The 20,551-nt window shown below is 37.5% G+C and overlaps 1 protein-coding gene across 2 annotated transcripts in view; it reads right to left on the reverse strand.

Moving 5' to 3' along the window:
* The window catches only part of LOC103719926, a 50,680-nt gene extending 35,342 nt beyond the window's left edge, over positions 1-15,338 (reverse strand). For both annotated transcript variants that reach the window (XM_008809410.3, XM_039119548.1), the window contains exons 1-14: positions 15,133-15,338; positions 14,910-15,025; positions 14,703-14,832; positions 14,492-14,590; positions 14,328-14,396; positions 14,122-14,256; positions 13,951-14,019; positions 10,081-10,136; positions 9,776-9,935; positions 6,471-6,635; positions 5,589-5,673; positions 5,305-5,505; positions 5,075-5,169; positions 4,902-4,944 (exon numbers count right to left, since the gene is read on the reverse strand). In XM_008809410.3, coding sequence (XP_008807632.1) covers positions 4,902-4,944; positions 5,075-5,169; positions 5,305-5,505; positions 5,589-5,673; positions 6,471-6,635; positions 9,776-9,935; positions 10,081-10,136; positions 13,951-14,019; positions 14,122-14,256; positions 14,328-14,396; positions 14,492-14,590; positions 14,703-14,832; positions 14,910-15,025; positions 15,133-15,264 — 1,555 coding nt within the window. In that variant the 5' untranslated portion in view covers positions 15,265-15,338. The remainder of the gene's footprint in view (positions 1-4,901; positions 4,945-5,074; positions 5,170-5,304; positions 5,506-5,588; positions 5,674-6,470; positions 6,636-9,775; positions 9,936-10,080; positions 10,137-13,950; positions 14,020-14,121; positions 14,257-14,327; positions 14,397-14,491; positions 14,591-14,702; positions 14,833-14,909; positions 15,026-15,132) is intronic.
* Positions 15,339-20,551: the final 5,213 nt, after the last annotated feature.

A 20,551-nucleotide genomic window follows, 5' to 3' on the forward strand; every position in this document is an offset into this window, starting at 1 on the left:
CTCTAACTAATTTTCTCAATTTTTATCTTGGTACGCCTTGATGCAGGTTGGTACGCTTTCGTACGGGCCGGTATGCATCTCGGTACACCTCGGTACGGGGAGGTACGGAGAGGTACGGGGCTTGTATAGACTTGAAGTCAAATTTCGTATCCTGCTACAATACGGGGCATACGGGGAAGTACTGCAAACCATGCATAATGGTGTAATGACTTGTAAAAAGGAAAAACTCTATACTATACTTCCATATAGGAACCCGTAAGGCCACCCACCTTAAACTTAAAAAAGGGCACCTAAGCAAGCTAGGCTACCATACTAGGTGTGCTAGAGTTTGTTCTTCTGCTCCCCTTGTTTAAGAAAGAAGAGAGACAGAGTAAGTCCTTGTAATACTTGGAGACCCATCTCATGACCACCATCATAGTGCCAGTCTATTACCATCATAGTTCCAGTCTATGACCTAGATTCAGCTTCGATCATCTATTACACTTGCACCGTTGCACGTATAAATATAGGATCTTTTCAATATTTAAGAATTTCTTCTTATGAAGTTGCATCGGAGCGTCCTACCAATGTCCATGTTAAAGTGTCAAGTGCAGATACTGTGTATTACACTGATCAATCCAGGTAACAAAGGTTCAATGCCTTCATACAATGTTGACTTCATCCAACCAGAGAGGCATAATATCAAATTGTTTCTGCGCCCTGCAATCTATGCACAGCATGTCCTCCATGATTTTACATTTATGGGGCATGCCATTAGCCGACATAATATATTTTTTCTACTACAAATATCAAATTTCCACTAATAACTTGCATGAGAGCCGTTTGTAAATCATTGCTTTTGATTTTAGGAACCATTGAAATTTGAAATAGCACTATTATTTTAATTTTTAGCCCTATCAACTTTGTAACTGGGGTTGATAGATATCCCAGAGACCAACAAATCTAGCAATATCTTGGCCTTAGAGCAAGCCAGATAATTGTCTACCATAAATCCAAGCTGCTATCAATGCCTAGGAATAAGGCCATGCATGGCTATTGTGTGCATGCACTTGCTTCATTGGTACACCACATAGGCCAAATCTAGGTATGCAAGTGGATCTAAGTGCATAATTGCATATTTTGTCTATAAGAGCGACGCATGAGCTTCAGATCTAGGCAAAAGCAACCTCGACCACCACACCCCAACTGATCTGAACTACCACGTCTAGATTTAGGAGTGCCTGTATAGGCACTTGTGGTAAATCAGGTTTGAACAAGCTCAAATTTTGTAGCGTCATCAAGTTTTCTGCTTTAGATTAGGCTTCCTCAAACATAAAGACATGCATACCTAACCAAGGCTAAGTAGTTAGTATAAAATATTTTATTATATTTTTGTTATTTCCTAATTTTTTCCTTGTTTAAAATCACCCAGAGAGGTACACTTCATACCTTCTGCCTCTCTCTCTCTCTTTATCACTATCTACATTTAGAGAGAGCCTTGCATCCTATCCCTCTAATAGTCTTTGGCTAGAGGGAAATGAAACCTTACACCTGGAGCGACACATTCATACACTAAGATGATGAGCTCACTAGACTTGGCTGACAACCAGGACTGCTACTTGCACTCTCTCTACTCAAACAAGATCTCTTCTTTTGGGAGTTCAATCTCACTAGTGTAGGGTCTTTGCACATACTAAGCATACTTAGCCTCGGAGCCTTACAAGATACTCGCCAGATGGAACCTGATGAGCTCCTCTACAGTGCAAATCTAGGGCTTGATCTATGCTGCTTGCAAAGGTGCAGACTCACTCCCTGCATCTCCTTGGGATCTAACCACCATACCTCCTTCCCCTCTCCAATCTAGTTGTGGGATCGGACAATCATAACCTACCTCATTTCCAATTCAATTTTGGGACCTCATTTTTATACATTCCTACTCCCCTATTAATCTAATTATAGAATCCAATCGTAAGATATGACCACCAAAATTTCTTCCCTCTCCTAATCAGATAAGAGACGTGAATGCATAAAATGAGAATGATTGCCCAACATCACTGTCATTCAACACCATAAAAATGAATGTTTACTTTTCTCTTAATCATTCTCTCATTTTCTCCTTTCATTATTTTTAACATTTGTCTTTCTTGCATTTATCCTAGTAAAGTTACAATTTGCTTTTCCTTTTTTTGTCTTGTAATTGCTCTTTTATGTTAGTATGTCACTATCTTACGATTTATCCAACGGAATTGGATTGACAGCAATCACTTGCATTAAACTTTTCTTAAATTGCAAAATTACCACTACATCCATCTTTGAAGTCAATCTTAAACATGGTGGAGTATTTTAAACATTTTGAACCTAAACAATCACTTTTCTACCATATATAATGACATATCAACAAGAAGGGCCTAACTGCACAATAAAGTAATTTACAAGGTATGCATAAAAATGTTAAACTTACAGTCATGATCTATCGTACCGCCCCGGATTGTACCATACCGAGAGAAAACGAGTATGAAATTCAACTTTGAGTCGGTACAAGCCCCGTACCGCCCTATACTGAGCGCTATCGAAGTGTGTATTGGCCCATACTGAAGGATCCCGACTTGTATCGAAGCGTACTAAGATAAAAATTGAGAAAAATGGTTTGAGGATTATTTCAGTTCAGTACAAGATGTGTATTGTACCATACTGTATCGAATCGATAAAGTATGAACACCAGTACCGAGATTGTGAACCTTGCTAAAACCATATTTCATAGTATGGTATGCTAAACCGGCCAGTACCGGCCGGCACAGCACATACCAGACCGCTCCGGTCCCTGACCACTTTGGTACTGCGGTGGAAAATGGTTTCTGCCCTTATGGGGCCGAAACTGAGTGGTATGGTATTGGTACAAGTTCGGTACCGCTTGTACCAGCGGTTCGCACCAGTACGCCTTCAGTTTGCCACAGCGTCGTGCGTTATGGCTTTTTTGACCCTAAACATGTCCGAGAGTGCTTTAAAAGTATGTAATTGAATGTATCTTGATTTGAAGATATTATATGTTGTTCATTTTATGATTTGTATTATTTAGAATTAGAACTAATAAAATGCATCATCTAGTTTAAACCCTAAACATAGAAACATCAAAAAAAATTTAAAAAATCCAAAAATAACAAAAAAAACATCAAATTAAACTTAAATTCATAAAAAAAGATCTAAAAGAGAGAAAACTCCAAAAAAAACGTGCGGTAGCTGAAAACCCAGCCGAACCAATGGTATTGATTTGGTACCGATTCAATACAGCCCGAACCGGTCCGGTAGGCCACCGGTACGACTACCAGTACCGGTCTGACAGACATTGTTTCATAGCATAAAGCCCTTCTTTTTTCCTTTGCCTTTGCTGGACTTGTCTCCTCCCCTCCATCCACCATTTCTTTGTCATTATCTCATTAAATTGAACCAATTTAATTCCACCCCATTTTCTTTCTTCATTTTTTCCATTCTAAGTTTCAACTCATCCTTATGATTATTTCTTGAGTTTCCTCCTTGTCTAAAATTAAACATTCATTTTCCTTCCCTTCCTATATTTTACATGCCTTTTCTGATTCATCTGTCATATTTGTTTAGTTCTTACCAAGGTACGCGGAACCGACCGAAACGGCGTACCAGTGAAAATCGGTACCAATTTGGTATCGGTTCGGTACTGGTTGGGGTTTAGAAAAAAAACGAGCGGATGCGCGCGCGTCCGCGTTATGCTACAGGGTCGCATTAAATGCCACTCTGTGGCATTAAAAGCCCACGTGGGGCAGTGCATGGGCTAGCTGCCCCTCGCAGCAAGCCCGTGCGTTCGCACCGCATGGAACACGCGCAGGCACGAGTCGGGGACGCATTTTTCCACTCGCGCTCGCGCCCCGAGCGCAGGCACTATTCCCCTGGCCTCTCTCTTTTTTTTTTCTTTTCTTTTTTTTCAATTCTCCTCTTCTTCTTTCTGAGCCTCTCTTTTCTTCCGCTCTCCCCTCCTCTCTTTTTCTCTTTCCTTCCTTCTCCCACGAGCAAGAGAGGTATTCTTCCCCGTGAGATGCTCGGGAGGAAGAAAGAGGCCCAGTAGCTCAAAAGAGGTCTTCTTCCCCTCTCTCCTTCTCTCTTCTCCTCTCTTTCCCCCTTCTTCACGCAAGTACCGGTCTTGTACCAATGCGAACTGCACCGGTACGGGCAAAAAACCGTTTGGTTCCAACCCCAAAGGCTGTACCATACCGGTGGAGGCCGGTACCGATACGGTACAGGCTGAACCGGTCAGTTCCGACCGGTTCAGTAAACCTTGGTTCTTACCTTTTTCCTTTTCTCCCATGTCCTCAATTTTCCTCTTCCTATTTCCACTTATTTGAATGGTTAGTCCCCTTTGTTTTGCTTTACTTTTAGTAGTTTTAATTCATTCTTCATCTACCATGTTAACTATGATAATAAAGATTTTAGTTGATTTTTTTCTTTTTTGATACTCAGTATTATTCATTAAATTATTCAATAAACTAGCATTCAACTCAATAACTTTTTAATTATGATAAGAAGGAAGATCTCTTTCTTTCAAAATAATTGATAACGTAGACTCAGCTATAAAGTTGCAAACAAATTTTGCAAATGAACTCAGAATTTAATCAAAGTTTCGCTGAAATAAAAACTTCAAGACACCAAGAAATGGCAAAGACTACCCCAATAATTAGGCAACTCTACCACTAGCTTCCTCATCAGCTTTTTTTTTAAAAAAAAATAACATGAAAACATAATAACAATTATCTGAAAAAGATTTTCAGTGACAAAAAAAAAAATCATGCTAAGTACTAAGTCATCAAATTAATAAATAAAAGAACTGGATAGTTACATATTCATGTTTAAACATATTATTAATTCATTCAGGCAGTTCAAACATGTGAATCTCTTACCAATTCCTACAATAACTGGGAAGCCCTTGTTCTCCAACAATGCCTGAAAGAGAAAGGGAGGAGAAAAGGGAGCATGAAGTGAGGTGTTAGCAAAAGTTAACTCATGTAATATTTACTTGAGTTGGTGCATTCACTAATACGAGACACTTTCTTGCTTACAACATGTTAGTCACCTGGATTGCTTGAACAGAAAGAAGCAAACCCCTATCCAAGTCATATGAATCAGGCAATGGAGCAAGCTGGAGGTTACCCCTTAAAGCAGAAGAATCTGCATATGTTTCGTAAGAGAAGCTTACAATTAATAAATACAGATAGTTGGTGTTGCAAATAGTCATTTAATATAACTCATCTTCCAGACCATGTAAAACTTTATAACCAGAAAGAACCATTGTATGTGAAAAACCTGAGATGAAATTCCATGTCGTTACTACAGGGTCCATATCGGACTTTGTTGGAGACCTAGTCCATGGCTGTGTAACATCCTCAGGTTTGGGAGCAATAGTTGTAGACAAGCGTATTGGTCTGGGTGCAGCAATTGTCCTTTCTTGACTTCCAGTTAAAAGTGTGCTAGACAAAGGTGGTGGTGTATTAACACGCGGTACACCTGATATTGATTAGCAACTGATGAGAACAAAAACCTTCAAGAGAAGTTGTAATACGAAAGATGTTAGACTGAGATCATCATACCTTTGCTTTCTAGAATCATTTCCAAATAGGACTTAGTGATCCATGGCCCCTTGATACCCAGTCTTAAAGCTTCTGCTCCAATGACCTCAATCATATAACAGGATAGATTGTCAAGTAATTACATATTTGATTGTTTATATGTTAACATTGAAAGTAAATAGTACAATTTAAGTTAAGAGATGGTGGTAGTGAAGTTCATAGATACCAAAAGAAAAATGGATGGGGGTCTCACAAAATGACAAAAGAAGGGGTATGGAAATGCTAGAAAGTATGTTATCATGCAAGTTTGCCACTTAAAACAGCAAAACAACTAGAAAAAATTATACTTTGCAACTATTAAATAAAATTCTCAAATGAATCATAGGAAAACATGATCAACATGAAACAAATTATCAAAACCTGTCATTCCGAACCAATTCAACAAGACCAAAAATTAATCAAAATCTGTCAAAATAACTTTAGTTGATTATCAAACCTTCCCAATTAGAAAAAATTTCTTTATGGGATTATCAAACCCTTTCCCGTTGGAACAACTTTTTTTTTTTCCAGAGATTGATATTTTCCAAATACTTTTTTCCATTGCCGCACTGGTTCCGCTCTCCCTTCCTCTTTTTTTAAGTGGTGGAAAGGCCTGAGAAAGCTTCCCAAGCTTCCTAAGCCTAGAAATAAGATACGTCGTACCAGCCCAAATCGAGCATACTGTAGCATATTGGTTCAGTACAGATATCCGATATGTGTAGCGTGCCGAGTTACACTCGGTACGCCAAAGGAATAACTAGCCAAGGAAAGTTACAGACACCTTAAATCTACGACAGCAATTTAAAATCCTTTGTATTTCCAAATATTTAATGATCCAAATGGCCAGGTAACAAATACCCATACCTTCCTGCTTGTACCCTTCAACACCAAGAATGTCTCATTGAGAGTGTCAATGCTCTCCACTACCATCAAAATTTGACCATTATTGACTGATGTAGATGCACGCTTGTAACTAACAACAACATTGTAACCTAAAGCAAGCAAACCACCTAGTGTTGTCCTTCCAACCTGCAGCAAGGGATTTGTGAGGAAATCTAAGTAATAATTTAAAGAAAAGAATAGAAAATTAGATCTCTGAATCAGGATAAATAAGCACTAGTATTACATTGAATAATCATTTATGTCCTGTTTTAGTTTCATAGAGAACCAGTCACAATTAAACAAAAACAGTTAATATTCTAATTTGAGATCAAGTCCAGTAGCATGTAGTGAAAGAGTTCAATTGCTAATTTGAGCAGGATATCAATGAAACTGATACAAATACAAGTTCAAATAACTTTTACACATGTGAACATAGTTGTATAAGAGAACTAGTACATGAACTGAGCTAATAAGAAATATAAAGTCATATTTATCTCAACTGGCCCAGCTAGATAAACGATATAACAGCCAGTAATTCATAAAGGTGATGTGACCAAAAAAAAGTTTCATGCAAGCAGGATATTGATGGCTACACATGCGTTAGGAAACTTCCACAGCCCAAAATAAACATGTGAGTGCATCATCTCAGATAGCCAGCTTAACCCACTGATATAATTTTCTAATTAAAAACCTTTTCATATATTGACCCACAAAATTATCTCTTTGCTTTGAGTTGGTAAATAATTTATATAGAGATTCTGTGCATAATCTGTGGGGAATAAACATATTTTCAAGTTTTGCTTTATCTCATCCCACATGGTACAATATTTCTGTTGCCCATCAGCTTAGTTGATGTGTATTAGAAATTTAAACCCATTGAGGGAGATCCTTGGTGCAATTATAAGGTTGCTCCAGCATGACCTGGAGGTCACGGGTTTGAAACACAAAAACAGCCTCTGTGCATGTGGGAGTAAGGCTGCATACGTCAGACCCACCCTTGACAGCGCAATGGTAGGAACCTTGTGTACTGGCCCGCCCTTTAAAAATTTAAATCCACAGAGATTGCATTTTAAATATTATGGTTTATTGCCAAACAAACATAGATCCCTTTCACATTGAACAATACTTAAAGAAAGGATCTACCTCAATATTGGATTGAAAGTCAGGGGAACAAGGTGCCAATAGGGAACTTGAAGGACAAACTAAAGAACTTTCAACAAAGAGATATGTTCATTTACATTATCACTCGAATCTCCAAGTACCTTGAATTTTTTCATTCATCTATTGCTCCATCACTTGAAATGATGATCCAAGCTAGATGAGGTACAAACTCATCACCTCTCCTCAGTTACATCTACTTATAGAACATAAGATTGAGCCCAAAGAGAATGCTCTTTTTCTACAAAATATTATATAAAGAACATATAGAGAAGACATTAAGGGGAGAAGAGAAAAAATATAACATGTGGAAACTCTCCACCCAAAAGTTCAAACCATCATTAAACCTCAAAACTGAATGTCAAACTATCTACCTTCAATTGATTGTAGACCGAATTTGTAGGGAGACCAATTAGATCATAATGCTAACATTTATTTTTCAATTAACTTGAAGCTTCTAGGATTCCACAATTCCCAGTAATTTATGCCTAAAGAACTCTGACTAACTTAACTTGTTGGTTGGCAACCCAGGGAAACAAAAATAACCAGAAAAGTTTTCTTCATGACCTTCTCAAAGCAAGGTGAAAGCCTAAACAAAAGGCGTTCTGCAAATAAAACCCCGAAAGGAATGACCAAGACAAATACCTGATCGTTAGGCATTCTGGATATTAGTCCAATCTGTTTCCACCATTTCAGCCACAATCTTGAACCCATATTTCAGCAGTCCAACTTGTCCGATTCTTCAACCATTTGAAAGCTTGAATAAGCTATTGAATGACCAAGCCCCTTGCCCATATTCAAAGAAAGATCTTCTTAGTGGGACGATCTGTTTGTTGTTGAAAGATTTGAGTGCACCATGGGTGTAAGAACAATGACTCGTTTTGATCTTATCATCTTACCTTGGCCTAATGTCTAAGATTACTACATGATAATATATATCTTGCCTGAGTAAGTCCTGCAATCTAGATTTCTTGATCTTGCTTAGTCACTCTTTGGCAAGGATTTAAATTATGGCCTGACGTAACCATGTCAGTCACAAGACACCACAACACGGTTTCGTATCATACTGTACCATGCCATAATGTAGTCAATCATATGCCACAGCCAAACAGCAAGGGGTATCAGAATGCATCACTCAGATTGTCGTCATACCTCAATGAGTAAGTGCACCAGGATGCATTAACATTTGCCATGTACAATTGTGTGCCAGCTAATTTACCATCAATTGCTAATAAGAAAATAATTATTAATAACAAATATTAACTGAATCAATAAATTACCAAAACATCTTTAGGAGGCTGCATTGCCTCGCATTTAGTTAACCTCAATATATGTTTTTTCATCAATCAAGTATGTTAATTTAACGTAAGTATATAACTTTGAATGGACTTTTAATATCATCCATATTCTAACCACCAGTCTTGTTTCTACTTGCAGTTATTTGAATGCTGACTAGACTGAGTGCAACGAAGAAAGCATCTGACCATGATTTCAGGATACAGCAGAAAATATGAAACTTGATAATCAACGATCCCAACAATACATCAATCAGTGAATCAGCATGGAGATATTCTCATGACTTATATTCTCCTTACAACTGGACCATGTTCAATCCTTCTAACTTACTGAAAAGATTTAATATGTAGATCAATGTAATATGGCTGATTGCATATTTATGAAACTTCATGAAATGTGAGGCTAAAATGTGTGCATTGAATAACAAAGCCACTATCAGGTGTTTTAAGTTTGATAATTGCATCAAGAAGTTCAAGAATGATACTTTTAGAACTGAATTCTTGGAAAAATATTAAGCAACTGATGTACTTGAAGTACTTATCATGTCTGGTACTCATATTAGCACTTTAGTCTTCTTCTCTCCACAAAACTACAACATGGCTTTCATCAAATAAGATACAATTACGTATTTCTGAAGGACTGATACAAATTCTAGGAAATCAATCATGTGGAACATTAAACGAGAAAGTCATGGATAGCTGATGTGTGATGTATCATAAACAGTTAAATATCTAACAGTTGTTAATCAGGCAGTACTTGCATCAAGTAGAAAAAAAAGTAACTAAATAAATAAACCAAACCATAAGCAACAAGCATATAAGAAACTAAGATACCTCAAACTCAGCTTTTGGTCGAATGATGAAGTTCTTGTCAACAATCCTCTGATCACCTAGTGACAGATAGTACCTTATACCACTCTGTCGGACCTTTATCCACTCATTTATCTTTGCTTCTTCAGATGCAAATGGAGGTCGAAGGTACATCTCAATATAGCTGAAAACATAGCAAGGAAAAAATGAAGTTGATAATTTTCCACTCAGCAAAGTACCGTAGTGAGGTAACAGAAAACCAAAAAACATTTGTAAATCTGGTATAATCAAGTGAAAACGTTAAAAAAAAAAAGCTAGAATGCACTCACTTCTCAGTTTCTGCTCTACTTCCATCAAATGAGTAAATTGTGTGTCCATCCGGAGACTGTTCAGAAGTCAACAATCTAAATTAAGAAAGGAATTTAATGGTGAAATGAAACCCAACTACATCCATGAAATTGCATAGATACAAGAAACGAAATTCATAAAACCAGACTGAAAGCCGCATAATTATGGTAATATATGGTGAGTGTCAAAACATTTTCGGGGTAAATGTGAAGTAAATTCCAAAAAAATATGATGGTGAGATTTGTGTCGCATTATAAAGATAAAAGATAAAAAGAAAAAGGATACCATGTGTTCATTTTGTATTGTATTGGAAGCTGGAGCACTTTTAAGACAGGCTGAGAGTTCAGCAAACAGAAATCTGACAATTAAAATTCAGGTAGAAAGTTGCACAATAATGCAATTTGATCTGCAAAATAATTAAAATATATAAATTCAATCCTGTTATAATCTTCACTGGGATTATTTCTAAATGGTCTATTTCTTATTTTCTACAAGACATAGTTGTCAACCCAATCTTTATCCCAGCAGAGCAGAGGCTAGTAGATAGTGTGTACCAAGGTACGCGGTACTGATTGTACCGACGTACTGGTGGGCATCGGTACTGGTACGGTACCGAATCAAATCGAGCCGAACCGGTACTGTACCAATAGGGCTAAAAGCCAAAAAAAATTTGGAGCCAGTACGGACCGTTCGGTACGGGCCGGTACCGGTCGGTACGGTTTGGTACCAAAATATATAGCTGTACCGTACCACTAGGATCCGGTACCGATATGTACTGGCCGGGTACCGACCCGTACCGACCGGTACGGCAGACCATGGTGTGTACTCTGACTTTCCCCATCCTTACTTCCACTGTTTCTTCCTCTCATCTCCTCTTTTCTTCCTCTCTTATTTTCTTATTAACTCTTTTAAGTTTAGCCCTTATTTTGTTTCTGTTTCAAATAGTCTTTCAGGCTGATTTCAATGGCCATGTAATAAATCTAATCTTAGAGGACTATTAATTAAACAAGGAGAAAGTGACTTCAGATATGGGTTCTGAAAAAAACTTAACTGAAGAATGAGATCTAAATCAAAACATGGCATCAAAGAATCAAATGTAAGAGGATTCCTTTTGCTTGCCTTTCCCCAGAGTTTTGTTCTCCCGAGGAGGCGAGCACAAGAAACTCTAGATCCAACAGGTAATTGCAAGGAAAACCAGTGTTTTGTCCTTCCTGTGCAACTTTAGCGGTTGACTCTGTTGAGCCTGTCTTGGAGATGCCATATGTGCAACGACAGGCTATATGCATTTTGTCAGCCCTGTTATGCTGATAAGGACTATCTATGGTGATGTTGCCATTTTCTTCCCCTAACATGCTAATTTCTGTGGTAATTTTTCTAATATTTTCCAATCTATGATTGTCCACCACATTTATGAGCCTCTGCAATGCTGACAATGGAACTTTTCTGTATGATTTTATCCATGTCTTCCTATGTCTGCTGATTTTTGTCCACTTCCTATCCAAAGTTTAAAGAAACATATGACTTTGTCTTTGTTCTGTTCCAGTGCGTTGAAAGTTGTCAATGTGTTCATCCTTATCATGTGTTTGTTGATTTGTTTTGAGGATAACAAAACCGATACAAATAGGAGATCCTTTGTCCGCCTCGTGCTTGCTCTTTAATTACAAACCACATAAGGAAAAGAAGAGAGTGGGAAAAGTAAGCAAGGAATTTCTTCCAACACGAGAAACAGAAATTTATCCACCGACAATTAGCATCTTCAAGTACTCAACATACTTCTTCATGCAATTTTCAAGATAATAAATCAGGATCTAGATAAAGTCTATAAAAGGTTATGAAGAAGAGGAATTGCCCATAATGTTGGCTTTTGAACCACCATATACACATGCTGACCTCTCCATGGTAGGGTAGATTTGTGAAATAGAAGCCATACGACTTGCAATTTTCAATATTGGCCTCCAAAATTTCAACAATATATTTCGACAATTTGAAAAATTAAAGCTGTGAGGAATTATGTGGAGGTTCAACTTAAAATTAACATTAAAGCAACTATCTTCGCCATATTTTGTTCAACCTAGTAGATCATCACCTTTATAGTTTTGACACAAGCTTCTTTGGAATCTTCCCCTTAAGGTTTCAACATAAGAGTAATTGTTCGATCATTATGAACAAAATTATAGGTGTTGTCATATTCGTAATTAGTATCATCTCAATCAAATAACCACAATTAATGATGCAGAACATAACACAACTTCACCGATTATCACATGAATGATCATCCTTTTTGTCTCCTTTCCCATAAAAAAGTCGGTAAGCATTTAAACTGAAATACCACCTATATCAGCCCTGCACCTCTCTATACATAACATACAAGCTAGGGAAAGGTACTTGGCACCCATAGGATGATTCAATAGGCAAACGGACCCCATGCCACCCCAAATTGTCCTATAATGTCATGTAATGACCTCGTACTACCGATACACCCTTCTTTTGTTGGTCATTTTTATCAAGGATTTAAGTACTTGTGTACCAGTTCTTACCAGTCAGCTGAATCATACTAGAAAGGTAATAATACCAGAATGCCCCCTCCGTACAAATGGCATGTCAACACATGAATTTCACTTTTTATTATCCCAGAACTAATAGGCATACCATGTGCCAATATGGTACCATGTCGGTGAGGTACCAATATAGGTACAGTACTTGAAACCTTGGGTCTGATTTACTTACCCCCATAGAAAAAAAAAACTTGGTTCTAATCACCAACCTAGGCCACAATATATTGCTTTCCTCGATTCTTGACTATCTTCAATCTACACAGACATCTTGAAGATATTTTATTTGATCATTTTTCTGCACTTAAGGTTGCTTTTATTTTGTTTATGTTGAAATAGTTCTAAGCAAGGTTCGCCGTCTTGATATCGGATCCCGCACCGATACCATCCTATTACAATGTCAGTATATGGTACGATCCGAGACGACGAGGCATATCTAGTATCGATATTGTACGAGATTGCGTACCGATTTGATATTGGTATGGTACGGTACCAATCAGTACGACAAACCTTGGTTCTAAGAATACATATGATGCGGAGGATGTTTCCCTATAGACCACTTATGGCTAGTTGATATTTTTTTTTCAATTAGTCTATAGTGAATGTTAACTTTGTACTGGATGTTTTGAGATTCATATGTTTATGTCAATAAATATTTTATTTTTATAAATTTTTCAAAAAACAAACTCACATTGTCAACCCTGCCCTCCCCCCCACCAAAAAAAAAAAATAAAAAAATAAAAAAACCCTAGTTCCACCCCAATGTTTGGCTTCTCATACATATTAACAATTAGTCATGTTATGCTTTGCATACTTAAACAGGTATATTCGTGTTAAAAGTAGGTGTTATTCGTGTCTATTCATTTGAACATGGGAAATAACCTCACTCCACTTCACAGATCAGAGATCTCATTATTTACATGACCAACCTAGCAGAACGGGTGTTACATCTCCAGTTACAAGTAAACAAACAGGATCTCTCCAATTACCTGCAACTGACACCACAGCATATTGAACACCTCACTTTTAAGAGGAGATAGTAATTCCACCCATGCCATAGTTGGGACATTCAGGTAACCAAACAAGCTCTAAATGCATGTTATATGGCAGAAGACTATTAGTTTTCTGAGAAAACCAAGTATAAACCTTGAACCAGCAATACGATTCATGTGTTGATATAGTACAAGAAAGCTTCTGTACAATAGTCGATAACATACATACTGGGTTACAGAAAAATAAGGCAGCAAGGGTCTGGACAACTTAGAATTACCCAAGAATGTTGCTGGACGATGTACTCACCTCACTTTTGCATTTCAATTTATAGTAAGGCTCTCTGAAAGATGATACAAAGCTGTTGTTGATTCTAATCTGCAGGAGTCCCGGAGGACAAAAAAAAAATAGTTACTAAATGAAAACGAAATGAAATCACCACATAAATTATTATATTGGAAGTAACCAAAAAAAATTGACCTGGGCATGATGGAGGTCTGGCTCGATATGTTTCCTGAACAAAGGGAATATGCTATCAATGAGGTAGTCCAACGAACAAGAATCTCCAATGTCATGTCGAACTTTAGAAAGGAGGCTAAAATGAACACCGCCAACCTGAGGTACCAAACATAGTTTGCTCAAGAAGAACAGTTTTCTTGTAGAAGCTGGGAAGCTACAGCTCTTACCACAGCAACCCTGATATCAAGCAAAGATCGTAGTGTCGAATGGAGAGCATAGGCACCATCAACAATGACCTGAGAAGCAATCGATCAGGAGAACCAAACAAGAAGGAATCGATGATCATTCAACATGATGCGAAAACTACGTCATGGCAAGAGGGAAGGCTCACCACCCCAGACAAAGAAATCTTCAATAGTTTCGAACCACTCCGTCTTTTCTCTTGGAAGTCAAACAATGGTATCAGGGTTTCCTTGCCATTTACGAAATCCTACACTTATGAAACCAAACCGTTAGCTTCTGGATCCCAAAGAGTAGAAAAATTACACCCATCGATGAATAGTATCGATTTAGCAGAGAACAAGAGGAAAGAAAAAGAATACATGGAGATTGCGCACGAGGGCATCAAAATCTATGGAATCCAAGTCATTCCCATCATCAGCTCCATTGCGGTAATTCTCCATAGAGATGACAACGCAGCAGCCGAGGACCGATGCCACCTTCTCCGCTAAGCTATTGGCAATCCAAAAAAATGTACTTCAAAAATGATCACGTAATGAATCCCTCTTGAAGTAGGAAGGATTAATCACCTGGTTTTGCCGGATCCGCTGGGGCCACCGATTCCGACCGTGACGACATGTCCTTCTTTCTTCTCGCGGAGCTCCTGAATGGCCTTCACCAGCAGATAATATCCGTGATCGAAAGGCTGGCCGCCGATCCAATTTCCAATACCGATAGTCAGAATTCAAGAACTCGGGTGGAGATAAAAATTGGAACTTGGGAGAAGAGAAGAAGAGAGAAGTAGATGCTTACAACGTGGAGAGGTAGGGCTTGAAGGATGGAAGAGGAGGTGGCGGACGAGGATGGAGGTGGGGACGAGGTGGAGGAGTAGTAGTAGTCTCTGCCTCCTCCTTCCAAAACCCTATGGAGGACTTCATCTTCCATTGACCACAGGCGCGAGCGGAGAAGGGAAAGGAAGGTCGGTTAATGCAACGGTGCAAGAAACGTTTCTCCGCTTTTGCCCTTTTGAACCTCACCACCCAACAAGTTATCAAAAGTGGTTCCTTCAGTCTCACGTGGACCTTCCATGCTAGTGAAATTTTCAGCTGACTCATTTCCTCGGATTCATTTGTTCGAAATATATATATATATATATATATATTCACCAAATATTTTTTAAAAAAATAATTTTTAAAATTATGATATCTGAAAAATAATTGTAGTATATTTAGTTGATAAAATAGTATATTCAGAGTAGCTTTGACTGAGCATCTACTTTTCTAAAAAAATTATATAAAATACCTATTATACTCATAATAAAGAAAAAGACATTATCCATAGATTTTGATGGTTCAAAAGTACTTTTGGAAAAAAAAAAAAAAATCTAATTCCAAACTAGTAAAAAAGTAACTTTTTCATGACCGCCATATATTTTTCTTTCCATAAAACTTGAGAATCTTATTCTTATAGAAATGCTCCTTTTTCATTTTTTTCCTTTAAAAACTCCAACCAAACAAGCGACATTTTTTTTTATTTTTCTACTGACCATTTTTTTTTCTTTTTTTCAGAACGAGTCTTTAAAGCCATGGCAGATTTTCGCCTTTTAATATAAAGATAGAAGCTACTATTTTCCTTCTTCATAATAAAAAATATTTCTTTTGACTAACCATGAATAATATTTTTCTTGATTAACTTGCAACTATAGTATTGTCTGGACTTGCAACCATAGGTTAGAAAAATGGTGGCTACATTGAAGTCATTGTCTGAACAAAACAAAAAAGTTACTACTTTGAAACCGGCACATCACTAATAGAATGGAACGCCTCTAGATGACCATCAAATTTCTAGCATCATATCATGGAAGGATACGAGATAACATTTAACTCACAAGTATCCAATAAATTTAAATCTTAAAATATATATCGAGCCATAGTCAAATGAGAAATTTCATGCTCATCAATGCAAAAAAGCTTCACCAAAATATCATAAATTGATTTTTCACATGAAATACTACCATTACATTCCACATGGAGTTAAAACTTCAAAGGCCTTCGGAATCACCTAAAAGAATGATTAGATGAGGAGGTTATGGCATATTTATTGATGACATGCTGTTCTAATTAAATTAATGATATTTTTCTTTGACTTTTCTTAGCCTTTGCTATTTCTTCCTTCAAGAAACCAACATTAGATGAGCTAGAAGTCTTACAGGATATAAAAGAATTATTTTCCACTATTTTTTGTTATCTCTGATGTGTTTGAACTGGGGTTGAAGTCAAAAAATGAAGAGAATTCAAATATCCATAAAGAGGTCACATAAGCATAAATATATGATGGAAAGGCTAGTAAAGCTCAAAAAGATAGCATGCTATATTGAAAAATGATATTTGAACAAGTATAAAAATCATTACTTTGAGACTCGCACATCAATGGATAGGATGGAACACCATCCAGATAACATCCAGAGATCTAGGATCACATTATGAAAGTATATGAGGGGACACTTGACTCACAAATATCTAATACATTTAAATCTTAAAATATATGTTGAGTCATAGTTGAAGAGTAATTTCATACTCACTAGTTTTTATTTTTTTTAAAAAAATCACAATGATGGATTGATTTTTTTTTTATGGAGGACTTCAATTATGTCTTGCATCAAGTTAAATTTCAATATATCTTGAACCATCTAAAACAGAGATTAGATAAGAAGGTTATAGCTGATTTATTGGTAAAATATCCAAGCTAACAAAGTTATAAAAATTTATAGAAATGTCATTCCAATTAAATAAAAGATGATAATTCTTTCTTTTATTTTTACTCAACTTTTTTTTTATTTCTTTCTTCTAGTTAAACGAGCTAGTAGTCTATGGGACATAGGAAATTATTTTCTACTATTCTTTGTTATCATTTTATTTTTTTAGATAAATTATACCCTTCATAAACTAATAGAGTCCACGAGCGCTAAAAAAACTATTTATAAATACTTATAAAATTCCTTTGCATCTGACATCTAAATAGTAGGTGGTAGCACAAGTGGATTTAAATAAATACTCTTTTCCCATAAAGAATCAACCAAGCAAACAGGAGCAAAAAGATGATAAGGAAAAGTCCACCTAAGCCAAAGGCTAAATGTTCATTTGAAATATTAATTTCATCACTATTTTTTAATACATGGCTAATCCTATTTAAACATCTGATGAAATAAGGTACTAACTATATGTGTATAACATTAATGATATAACAATCTTCCAAAATATTTTTATATTCCTATGCGAGATTACATAAATAATAAAGAGTCCAACTATGAAACCATGACATTAATATAAAAAACAACCATGACACTTAGTGAGAATTCTATTTAACCTAACAATGGGCAAATATTTGACAATCTGAAAGGAGTTTCATAATATTAGCCATGTGGAATTTTTTTTTTTTTTGCTACACCAGACGACTCATACAATTCTAGTATGAATACATCCAAAAAAGTCAAAATATAATAAGTCATGGAGCGCTAGGCAGCTCCCCCTCGCCAGTGCAGAGAACCCCATCCAGAGTGATTAGCCAAAAAAGAAGCAACCCAGTCCGCAGCTCCATCAACCTTTCTATAGACGTGCTTGGCTCAGAAGGTAATGTATCCGCTTGCCATGCCCCAAATATTCCGGAACAGGGGGTGGTGGCCACTAATGTCCCCAGTGCCCTCTGAATTCAGCCGATTACTATAGCCGAGTCACCTTCGAGCAGGATTGCGTTAGCCAGTAGCACACGCCGAGCATGATAAAAATCAACCCAAGCTGCCCTCAACTCCGTCTCATGGACCGAAATGTAAAAGATTGGGCACCCTCCGGCTACCACTACTCTAGAGTCCGGGCTTCTGATCACGAAGCCCGCACCACCCTTCCTACCACATCCAAAATACATCCATCGAAGTTGACCTTGAAAAAACTCGAGGATGGGAGCTCCCATGTGATGTGCTACAAGAGCAGAGATAGAGCTCCATATGTCCCGAGCTGTTAACGACATATCTGATAGACCCGCACCGATGATCTCGATAGCATGCACTCGGCCCTCTCTATGACGAATCTTAGTGTAGGTCTTCTCTCCCCAGAGATCCAGGTATTTCTGACCAGCCAAATATGGTAAGCAATATAAGTTGCCCTAATAGCCACATACTGGGTCTGAGATGTGTCGACCCACCATCTAAGCACTTGGGTAAAGGAGCTGGACTGGTACAATGCATCCGGCGGGATATCAACATGCCTCCATATCCGCATTGCATAATCACACTAGAACATAACATGATTCATAGTCTCCTCCACCTCACATCCAGGGTAGTGTGGTAGGATGGATATTCCACGCCTGCTCAGGACAGCCTTCGTCAGTAACCGACCCCAGGTAACTTCCCAAAGAAACAAAGCAATCCTTGGGTGAAGGCCAAACTTCCAAATCCAGGTGCAGTCCTGTCTCTGACGCTGCTCGCTCTAAAAAAGATCGTAGATGTCCCTCAATATGACCCTAGGGCTACAAGATGTGCTCCAAACCCTTACATCCGAGACAACATAGCCGGGAACCATTAGTGAATGCACTCTCTCTGTAAGGTACTCACCAAATAGATGGCCAATCCAGTTGGAATCCCACTCTTCCCATCATAGCGGAGGAGATCACTAACCCGCAAACTATCCACAACCTCATCATTGACCATGGTTGGCCAGAGTCTCAATGGAAAGGTATCCACCCAAGGATCCTCCGTAATATCCACATTGCACCAATCTCCAATCAGCCATTTGGTGTTTAAAGCACTGAAAATATGTCTACAGATCTTCCTTCATATGAAGAAGCATCTCCGACTACTCTAAAATGCTCCACCTGTGGTTCCCGGCCGTATCGGGCTGTCGTTATCTGACTCAAAATGGAGTTCAAGTAATAGGCTTCTCTTGTGGGCTTCTTAGAGCTTGAATAATGAAATTCTTTAGTGTCATACCCCCTCGTTTGATGAGAGCTTGTTCTCATGTTCAAAGCTTTATCAGGAATTTGATAGTGTGGTCTTATGAATAGATTTTATGATACCACTCTGATTTCTTTCTTCCAATCCTTTCGCTAAATAACTCTCTTGCAAATAACGATGAACTCTCATATTATTGCCTTTCAAGACTTGTTTTCAATTCAAAGAAAAGTTTAATATCGGATATGATGAATATGTTATTCCTCCTTGCAAATAGGAATCTTGATATTTATTGTATAAGTAGCATGAAGAGAAATCAAGATCTACTATCCCATATGACTCTACCTTTTTAATGAAAACTTCAAAGGGTTCAATTAGTAAGATGCTGAATATTCTTATCACTTTTAAACTGAAACATCTAAAAGATTCAATAGTAGATTCTTATCAACAAGATGAAACATGTCATCATGATCAAGAACCACTTCTCTATTTGAAGATCCTTCAAGTGCATTGGAATTAGAGGCTTGGCTATCATCTTTTATCGACCTTGTTAGCCTAATCAACTAAGACAGGCTCATCTTTACTAGGAGTTTTATCATTAGCAAGGAGAGATTCACACACATTACAAATATCTTTGTTTGGACCATTAACAACAGTAGGAAAATCAATAAGTTTTAAAGTTTTGATTCTTATGGATTGAACTCCTTGGTATCGTAACAGAGAAAAGCCTCTTTGCTTGATACCCAAATTATACAATAAAAAGAAAGAAAGAGACTGATTTTCAAGAGAAGTATAGAGATGGTAAAGAAAAAATGGAAAATTCAGCAGGATTAAGTTGGATTTTCTATTAGATTGGTAGATTTGGTAGCCTAAATGGATAGGGCTATCAACCTAACACCCTTTAATTTAATTCCTGTGGGAGAAAAAAACCCTCCAAGATAATTCTTTTATTTCTATAGTCCAACGGCCCATAGAAAACTTTGGATAGATCTTCAGAACATATTCCTGCAGGCATGGTCCGGACGGAACCGGTACAGTACAGCTATATTTTTCGGTTTCGACTATTCGCAATCCGTACCGGTCGGTACTGGCCCGTACCGACCAACTTGTACCGATCTCAAATTTTTTTTGACTTTTGGTCCGAACCAGCCAAACCAGTACAGTACCGGTTCGGTTCGGTATGGTATCAGTACCGTATCGATATCGGTATCTATCGGTACGTCGGTATAATCGGTATAGCGGATCTTTTCTGCATGTACTCAAATGGACCCCAAAGAGAAGAAAGGAATA

This window comes from Phoenix dactylifera, unplaced genomic scaffold (assembly GCF_009389715.1).
Source record: "Phoenix dactylifera cultivar Barhee BC4 unplaced genomic scaffold, palm_55x_up_171113_PBpolish2nd_filt_p 000568F, whole genome shotgun sequence".
NCBI classification, from domain to species: domain Eukaryota; kingdom Viridiplantae; phylum Streptophyta; class Magnoliopsida; order Arecales; family Arecaceae; genus Phoenix; species Phoenix dactylifera.